At 41.1% G+C, this 9,331-nt stretch overlaps 1 protein-coding gene across 1 annotated transcript in view; it reads left to right on the plus strand.

Annotated features, from left to right (window-relative positions):
* Positions 1–9,043, plus strand: part of LOC109470318 (TFIIH basal transcription factor complex helicase XPD subunit-like) — a 10,552-nt gene extending 1,509 nt beyond the window's left edge. Inside the window, 29 exon segments of the mRNA XM_019769228.1 lie at positions 136–235; positions 380–457; positions 653–715; positions 956–1,069; positions 1,418–1,534; positions 1,841–1,894; positions 2,146–2,208; positions 2,403–2,526; positions 2,682–2,778; positions 3,038–3,147; positions 3,398–3,421; positions 3,558–3,726; positions 3,944–4,032; positions 4,035–4,052; positions 4,055–4,130; positions 4,305–4,374; positions 4,540–4,641; positions 4,863–4,926; positions 5,137–5,165; positions 5,167–5,229; positions 5,438–5,467; positions 5,603–5,695; positions 5,987–6,059; positions 6,791–6,861; positions 6,987–7,070; positions 7,216–7,275; positions 7,578–7,721; positions 8,008–8,183; positions 8,618–9,043. Of these exon segments, the coding sequence (XP_019624787.1) occupies positions 136–235; positions 380–457; positions 653–715; positions 956–1,069; positions 1,418–1,534; positions 1,841–1,894; positions 2,146–2,208; positions 2,403–2,526; positions 2,682–2,778; positions 3,038–3,147; positions 3,398–3,421; positions 3,558–3,726; positions 3,944–4,032; positions 4,035–4,052; positions 4,055–4,130; positions 4,305–4,374; positions 4,540–4,641; positions 4,863–4,926; positions 5,137–5,165; positions 5,167–5,229; positions 5,438–5,467; positions 5,603–5,695; positions 5,987–6,059; positions 6,791–6,861; positions 6,987–7,070; positions 7,216–7,275; positions 7,578–7,721; positions 8,008–8,109 (2,281 nt within the window). The 3' untranslated portion in view covers positions 8,110–8,183; positions 8,618–9,043.
* The last annotated feature ends 288 nt before the right edge of the window (positions 9,044–9,331 follow it).

Raw genomic sequence — 9,331 nt, forward strand, 5'->3', positions numbered from 1 at the left:
CTTATCAAGATCATTATCTAATGGTTCAAGGTGTGCCAGGCCCACAATCCTTCTGACGTCTCAGACTACGTCCACTGTATGCCATATCATCAGTTCACCTCATGCGTTCATGTGTAACAACCTTCCTCCTTCTAGAATCAACATAGATGGCCTGCTGGTGCTCTTCCCGTATGACTACATCTACCCTGAACAGTACTCCTACATGGTGGAGCTCAAACGGTCACTGGATGCCAAGGTAAGGGGGTGGAAGGGGTTGTGTATTACTATGCTGTTTATTTGATTGTATGTACTGGAACCTGATGGCCACAGGGATGAATTACAAGATACCATTTTGTGACCAAGTCAGAGATGTGAACATTCTAACCTGTATTACCTTCAGGGCCACTGTGTTCTGGAGATGCCTTCGGGGACAGGAAAGACTGTCTCCCTACTCTCACTTATTGTGGCATACCTGAAGGTAGGACCCAGTTTCATTGGTCTGAGAGCTGTGCTGTTTGTTTGTTTGTTTGTTTGTTTGTTTGTTTGTTTTGGTAAGCTTTTATCTTTATAGGGACTTATTCAAAGTTCTAGTCTTTGCATCATTGTATAGATTAAAACCACAATACCAGTAAAGATGAATGACCACACATCGCTTCCTATTGTATCCTTTCAGACATCTCCAAAGGATGTGTGCAAACTCATCTACTGCTCCAGAACTGTGCCAGAGATTGAAAAGGTCATCTACTCATCATCTACTTGAATCATTGTTCTTCATTGTGTATTTAGAGATATGATATGAAATTCCTATATAGCACAGGTACATAATTCTTGGAGAGTAAAGGGTTTACTGCCAGTCTTCATTGTCAGTTGTGATGATGAAGGAACATGACATACATGTATGATTCTATTGCTGAGTACACTGCTGAGAATGAGACTATACAAACATGTCATTTTATGCTGTATTGGTCTCCATCAGGTTCTTGAGGAGCTGAGGAAGCTGATGGAGTATTATGAGAAGGAGACAGGGGAACCCCCCAACCTGATTGGTTTAGCCCTGAGTTCCAGGAAAAATCTGTGCATCCATCCAGAGGTGAGGTATCACATGCAGTGTTGTAACAGAAATGTAATTCTACTTTGTCCTTCCAATTCATTATACTTACAAACAACTTTATCATTTTCTACTTCTCCAGTCGTACTCATATTTCAAACATGGATATTCATTATAGTCAATGCATAATGGTTTCTAAAGTATATTGTACAGATTTCTTGCACATTCAATTTTATTATATTTTATTGCCTCTTTGCAGAAATCACTCAAAATAAGTAGATAATGATTTTAACAAACCACCTACTGCTTTTCCCCCAACACATCAAGTTTTTAAAGTACTAGTATGAGTAATAACCCCACAACTAGTAACCCATGACAACCCCTCCCCAGGCCAGTACACTACAGTTTGGGAAGGAGGTTGATGGTCGGTGTCACCAGATGACAGCGTCCTTCGTCAGGGCCAGACATGAAAGGGACCCAGACGTGCCTGTCTGTGACTTCTATGAGGTAATACAGACAGTAATCAGAACTACTCTACAGTTATTCTGAATTTGATATTTCATATCTTTGTTTAAGTGCAGCTAGACAGAGTGCTAAGAGCAGGGTTATGGCTCCATTCTGTCATATAAAGAAATGAGTAGCACTGTATACCGTAAGAAAACCTCATTTCATGACATGTCAAGGTTTTATTGGACAGATCATGGGGCCATCCCTTTCCAGGAGACGTTTGAGTTCATGTCACAGCTATGATGTTGTAACAGTTTTAAAATGGCCCTTTCTTGATATAACATTATTGTCTTATCTATTATATAGAGATTTGATGCCCTTGGGAGAGAAACCCTACTACCACCTGGGATCTACAATTTAGTGAGTTCATTGTTTGCATTGATCTTAAGACTTGTCACAAACACAGTCAACAATATCACATGTACAAGTTATTGAGGCATGAGATTATTTCCATAGATTTTCAATACATTTATGGTTAAAATATTGGTGTCTGTTATAGTTACACATGCTATGTGGAATCCATTAATTTTATGAAACATCAGTTTATCAGAGTACTATTTTGTATTTGTTTATTCCTTTCTGTATATTGTATGATATTATTTTTTACACAGGATGACATGAAGGATGTGGGACGAGAGAAGGGCTACTGTCCTTACTTCATGGCCAGATATGCAGTTAAGTTTTTTTTTAAGTACTGAAGTATCCACACTATGCTGTCTTTGAAAACTATATTCTATTGTACAAGACAGAATTTCTCCTACTATGTTTTATTACATTTTGCACATATTTTCTTTGTAGGTCTGTTTAAACAAACATGTAGGAAGAAAAATCTCTAACCAGTGAGGATTATGTGTTTTTCTCCCCACAGATAACCTATGCCAACATTGTTGTGTACAGCTACCACTACTTACTGGACCCCAAGATTGCTGACTTAGTGTCCAAGGAGCTGGCTAAGAACTCTGTGGTGGTGTTTGATGAGGCTCACAATATAGGTTAGGTTAGGTTGTAGCTGATAGTTAGGATATTTCATGACTGTTTGCAAGCTGATATCATGAAATTATTCAAATCATATGTCTAACATTATCTGCTATTGTTACTCTCCTATAACCATCTACAATGACAGGTTTCCCTCTCCTGTTGTTTACAGACAATGTGTGTATAGACTCCATGAGTGTGACCATCAACAGAAGGATGCTGGATCGCTGTCAGGCTAATGTAGAAACTCTCACCAGGACTGTGCAGAGGTATCCTAATGACATTAATACAGTTGGCATCGGAGGAAAATATCACAGTAATATGTAACAGATGTACATACTTAAGTAATACTGACATATTTGTTTGCTATACCGGTAGTTTGCAATTTCATTAATCAAAATGTTAACATAAGATAACTACAAGAGCTACACTTGCCTCATGTTTTCTTATGATATAATTCTTTGATGGCTGTCATTTTCATCTATTTCAAACTTCAAATCCAAAGCTACTTGTTGTGTGTGATTGTAGACTAAAGGACACGGATCAGCAGAGGTTGCGTCAGGAGTACTCCCGGCTGGTGGAGGGACTGAGGGAGGCTAACGTAGCCAGGGAAACAGACGTGGTGCTCTCCAACCCAGGTCACGTTCTCCACCAGTAGAGACAGTGGACTTGTTTCTTATTTTTCTCTTGCTAGATTTGAACAAGACCGAATTTCACAAGAGACCAGAATTTTCTAAACCTCTGACTGATGGGCTCGCCACTGATTGTTTTAAAAAAACAACAATTAACTGCCGTGTTACAAATCAACAGAATATAGCATACATGACACTGTTATATATGTAAGTCTTCAAAAGTTTATAATTTGTTCATTTTCTTTTACCAATGCAGTGTTACCAGATGAGGTATTACAGGGTAAGTTTCAACATTTTCTGACCTTTTTGTCATTCACACATTGTTTACCATCACTATGTTGTTCTTTGCATGTTCAAATGAACAGACTTTGTTGTGTATTTATCAAGCGATGACCATATGAAGGTGTTCCCCTCAGAGGCAGTCCCAGGAAACATCAGGACTGCAGAGCACTTTGTGGGCTTCCTGAAGAGGTTCATGGAGTATCTGAAGTCACGTCTGAGGATCCAGCATGTTGTACAGGAGACTCCTGCCTCCTTTCTTAAGGACCTGAAGGAGAAGGTGTGCCTGGACAGGAAACCTCTCAGGTTCATGGCATCTAAGGTTTTATCTCTTAGATAAATGTAAATATAGGAAATGTATATTTAGTTTTTAAAAAATGTCATATATTTGCAAGATTGAAGATGTATTTTCCTACTCCATTTTAGTACAGTAATTCAGGTATGCTGCTGGCAAGTTACAGAAAAACTAAAGATGAAATGTGGTACCTTGTTACCCTTCCTGACCTGTCCCTGTTATTTGCAGGTTCTGTTCAGAGAGGCTGAACTCCCTGATCCGTACCCTGGAGATCGCAGACTTGACAGATTTCTCCCCTCTCATCCTGCTGGCCAACTTCGCACCCTGGTCAGCACCTACATGAAGGCTTCATTCTCATCATGGAGCCGTTTGACGACCGTACACCCACCATCTCTAACCCTATACTCAACTTCAGGTATGTACCTTACACCCACCATCTCTAACCCTATACTAAACTTTAGGTGAAGATTGACTACTGTCCATCTGTACATGTCACTTGTTACTATAACAATGTCCTATCATTGAGGGCCATTCTGATTATTGATATATTTGTGGTAAAATTGTCTTTCTATATGTTTCTGTCCCACAGCTGTATGGATGCCTCCATTGCCATCAAGCCAGTGTTTGACCGGTTCCAGTCTGTGGTCATCACGTCAGGGGTTAGTAATGCTGGAATGTCCACTCTTGTGTTAGTGAAAGTAGTACACTTGTTGAATTTTTCATCACCAGCCAATAAAGATCTGTCAAAAGATCACAAACCCATTACTGCAGTAACAGCCTTGCCATGTCATGTTTATGTAATGCTGTACTGTGTTCCACATCAGACCCTGTCTCCACTGGACATGTATCCCAAGATCCTGGACTTCAGACCAGTTAACATGGCTTCCTTCACTATGACACTGGCTCGACCCTGTATCTGCCCTATGGTAGGTAACACTGTACATTGTATAATAAACCTGCAAGACTTCTTCAACAGTAATTTGCAAAGCTCAAAATTTGTACATTCTTCAATCAGCCAAAACAAGTTGTAATATGGAAAAAAAGATGTGGAATGATGTTTTTGAGCCTTGGTGTGTAAACTCTTGTCCAAACGCTATGGTGAGTCAGCAGCAGTCACAGTGAGCCTTTCTTTGATTGCCTTTCCCAGATTGTGGGCCGTGGAAATGACCAGGTGACGATGACTTCCAAGTTTGAGTCAAGGGAAGATGTTGGTAGGTTCAGACAAGCCTCTTTTTTAAAGCTTTATGCCATGGTGTCCGTGCATATCTTTTTTAAAATCACATCATTATGATACGTACATGTAGCCAAAATTTACAGCTTATGTTTTCATGTCACTGATGATACATGTAGGACCTACCCATAGACAATACCGTATGTATGATACAGCTTTGTTTTACTACTGCTTTTTCTTGATTGTTAGTCAATCATCAGGAATTATGGGAACTTGCTGGTTGACGATGTCAGCTGTGGTTCCAGATGGTATTGTGGCCTTCTTCACCAGCTACAGCTACATGGTGAGTACACTCTCACTAAAGGGAGGGAGACAACAATCCAGGCTTTTGTGTTTAGGTACATTGGTAGAGTTAATAGTATATTAAGTTGCCTCCTAGTAGGAAGTTGGTGACAGAAGACAGGAGAACATAAAATCAGCGTGTACATTGTAAAGGGTGATGCATCAATGTACTATTAGTGTCAGGTAATGTGTTGAACTTTGTTTTTCAGGAGTCTACTGTAGCGGCCTGGTACGAACAGGTAGGTGACATGAACTTTGGAGCTTAGGATAAGCTTTACTTTTTCCAGTGTTATGACATTCATGTTTGGTTTATGTGTAAACTATGTGTATGCTGTAATGTGTTTGATTCTATACATGCAATAATGTGTTTTCAGGGTATCATTGAAAATGTCCAGAGAAATAAACTCCTGTTCATCGAGACCCAGAGTGCAGCAGAGACCAGCGTGGCTCTGCAGAAGTACCAGGAGGTAGGGGTGGATAGGTCTCAGCTCGGTCCCAGCTCTCCCGTGGATCGGATCTCCCTCCGGCCTTCGGCCGTCGGGCGATCCGACGCGCGGTCGTGCTGGTACCTCGGGCGATACGGAATACCCCGTGTTGTATTCTATATGTATGAAACAGGTACCAGTGATGTATTTTACTAAAAAAATGCTGAAATTGATTTTGGAAAAGATTGTCAGTCACCCTCTAAGAGTATCTCCTAAGTTGCACTAAAATGTCCTTGTTACACCATGTGAAGACTCCCTGTTGGTTTGTCCCAGGCCTGTGAGAATGGCAGAGGAGCCATCCTGCTGTCTGTGGCCAGGGGAAAAGTCTCCGAAGGAATTGATTTTGGTAAGCTTTGAAAGACAAATACATGTTCAGTATCAAAGAAAGATTTCATGTGAAGTTGATTTTTTTGCATTATGTTAGTAAATGCTTTTTTTGGTGCATGTGTTTAAATAGATATTCCATACTGTTCTATAATAAATTGTTTAAATCCCTATAAAAAGAGAGGGAATAATGTTAACAAATTGCAATGTGCTTTACAGCCAAGGTTTTAAGTTTGTTTTTATTAGGCCACACTGACTTAATCTTATGGATGACATCCCCTGAAGACTCCCAAACTAGTGTGCGCGGGCGAATAAAAAAAATCCGGCCAAAAATAAAAATTCTACTAAACCATGGGATTATGCAAAGCTGGTATTGTGAATTTTGCGGCACTACATAGTGACGTTTACGAGAAGCCGGCACATGCTGGCTTTTTGCGGAATTTATGAATCGGCACTGTACATATGTACTGAGTACTTGAGTCGTGGAGCTTCGGCAGCCTGGGTGCCGTCCTCCAGAGTTACCACCTACATATTGTCGCTAATTACCATGGACTACCCAGGCCCAGAGCCAGACCAGAACCTCGGAAGACATGATCTTTTTTTTTTTAGAACAGCCGAAAATCAATGCGCTCGCGGATGTCATCCATAAAATTAAATCGGTGTGGCCTTAGAAACATTACTCCATCAAGTGTCACAAATTTGGTATGTAAATGACCATGTAATACAAAAACTCATTTTCTGTAACTATACCAGAACACCATCTGGGCCGTGCAGTGGTCATGTTTGGGATTCCCTACGTCTACACACAGAGCAGGATTCTTAAGGTATGTCAGCATCATGTTCAACTAAGGATTCATTTAGGATAATCTTTGCAACAATCTAGAATGTATATGAATGTAAAACAGGTAAATATTGTGGTGACATTTCCTGTGTTCTGTTTTTCCCCCAGGCCAGGTTGGAGTACTTGCGAGATCAGTTCCAGATCAGGGAAAATGACTTCCTAACATTTGATGCCATGAGACATGCAGCACAGGTCAGCTCTGTGAAATTATTGTATTACTACCCTTCCTCAAGATACCTGTGGGGAAAATTCCATGTGTCTCATTTCAAAATACATTAAGTGGATGTTACTTGCACTCTCAGGAAGCACATAGTAATCATCAGTGTTTATCTTGCAGTGTGTTGGAAGAGTTCTGAGAGGGAAGACAGACTATGGTGTCATGGTGTTTGCAGACAAGGTAACATTAATATTAGACCCCCTTAAGATTCAGAGATGGTTTGTAGGGGAAATATAGACCAGCAGTCTAGGTTGTGTAGATTTACCAGACCATGCTAGGCTTTGCAAGCTTTGTACATAGATGTTAAGTTTATGTAAAGGGTATTGAATACAGTGTGACATGATGATCAGATGTGCCAAGCTGTGAACTGGCCGCCCCCTTCCACTGTACTCTTAAGTCCAGCTCTATATCAGAATTCTGTATAAACATCAGAATGTAAACATCAAAATGTGTTATTTGCTACTATCTGTTACATTTCTCAGAGGTTTGCTCGTTCTGACAAGCGAGGAAAACTGCCCAAGTGGATCCAGGAGTACCTGTCTGATGGCATGTGTAACCTGACGACAGACGAGGCTGTTCAGGTGTCCAAAAAGTTCCTCAGGCAGATGGCACAGCCCTTCAGGAGGGTGGGCAATTTTTCTTTATGTAGATTACTACGCCTCTTATGTGCACTGGTGCTGTCAAGGCTGAGTACTCAGTATCAGAGTATAACATTTCCTCAACGTTAGCGTGTTCAACACTCAGGGATTCAAGGAAGGAAGTCACAAACATCTTTTAATGATTATTTCTTATAACCTCCAGTAATTCAGTCACCTCTTCTGAAAGTACCTAGGGATGCATCTGTGCTTGCAAAAAAGCCAATGAGGAAAGCAGATGTCGTCATCACTTTTTACTGTTTGTATGTTGCCACAGGAGGACCAGCTGGGCCTGTCCCTGCTGACGTTAGAGCAGCTCCAGACTGAGGAGATGAAGAAACGGGCTCAGCAGACAGCACATCAAGCTTTCATGACATGACAGTATAGACACCTAGGATAGCAATATTGTTTTAGTAGCCTTAACAGCCAGGGAGGATAGTTAAGGCTGTCGTATTACCCATGCCCGTAGCCAGGGGGGGTTCGGGGGGTTCGGAAGAACCCTCCCACAAGGCTCAAAGGTCCACTTTTTGGTCCACTTTTTATGTAAAGGTCCACTTTTTGGTCCACATTTTATGGAAAGGCCCACTATTAGGTCCACATTTTATGGAAAGGTCCAAGATTTTCTTGAAAGATGGAGTGGAATCGTAGAAAAACTGCTCCCTTTGTCATTGAATAAAAATTTATCTCTGATTTTTTGTTGGAAATCCCCTCAAAAATGCACGAAATGCCATTCTAGAAGGTTCATTTTTCAAAATTTTCCGGGGGAGCATGCCCCCGGACCCCCTAGGAACCTCGCTCCTTCGGCACTTGCCTCGCGCCTATGGCGCTCCAGGTCCCCTCAAGCAGTGGGAAGAACCCCCCCATTCAAAATCCTGGCTACGGGCAAGTTACCTATACTAAAAACAGACAGCAGTCATAAAGAAAATCAGAGGAAAAAGTACCCCAAACTACACCAAGCTGGTAGGACATGTTGAAGAGATGTCTTGTAGAGTTAGCAGCCTGGGGTGACATACTAGTACATTGTACTGTTTATTGGTACTGGCAAATACCATTAGTTAATACTGTACTGCCCAGTACTCTGAAAGATGAAGCAACAGGTGCTGGTACTTTTGGTTGCTGGAAAACATCCAAAACATCTTGGCATCCATAATCTCCTTAAGCATGTATTTTTATACTGCAACCTTCTTTATGGTGGAAGGATGTTAACAAATTAATGCTAATCGTAACATTCCAGAAGATAACTCAATCTTTGTGCTGCTTGCATATCAAACTGATTAAACAAGTTATCATGCAACTTTTGTTGCATTTATCAGTGTCTTCCACACCGGTAATATTCTACATTGTAAATGCTTTGATACCTTAGACCTGTCTGCAGTCACACTATCCAATTTCAATGGACATGCGCCACTAAAAGGTACAATTAACCTGGGACCATGACCAGGGGATAGATGTAACAGTTTACCTGCCTGTAATGGACAGGTGGGGGTCAGTGTAAAGACGTCTGTGAGTGTGCAATTACCATTTGATTACAAGTGATGGGCCGTTCCCAACAGTACTGCAATGCTGGGTCGACCCGGACCAGGGCGGTGCAAGCACCTACT

This window comes from Branchiostoma belcheri, unplaced genomic scaffold (assembly GCF_001625305.1).
Source record: "Branchiostoma belcheri isolate BF01 breed outbred unplaced genomic scaffold, Haploidv18h27 scaffold22, whole genome shotgun sequence".
In the NCBI taxonomy this organism is placed as follows: Eukaryota; Metazoa; Chordata; class Leptocardii; order Amphioxiformes; family Branchiostomatidae; genus Branchiostoma; species Branchiostoma belcheri.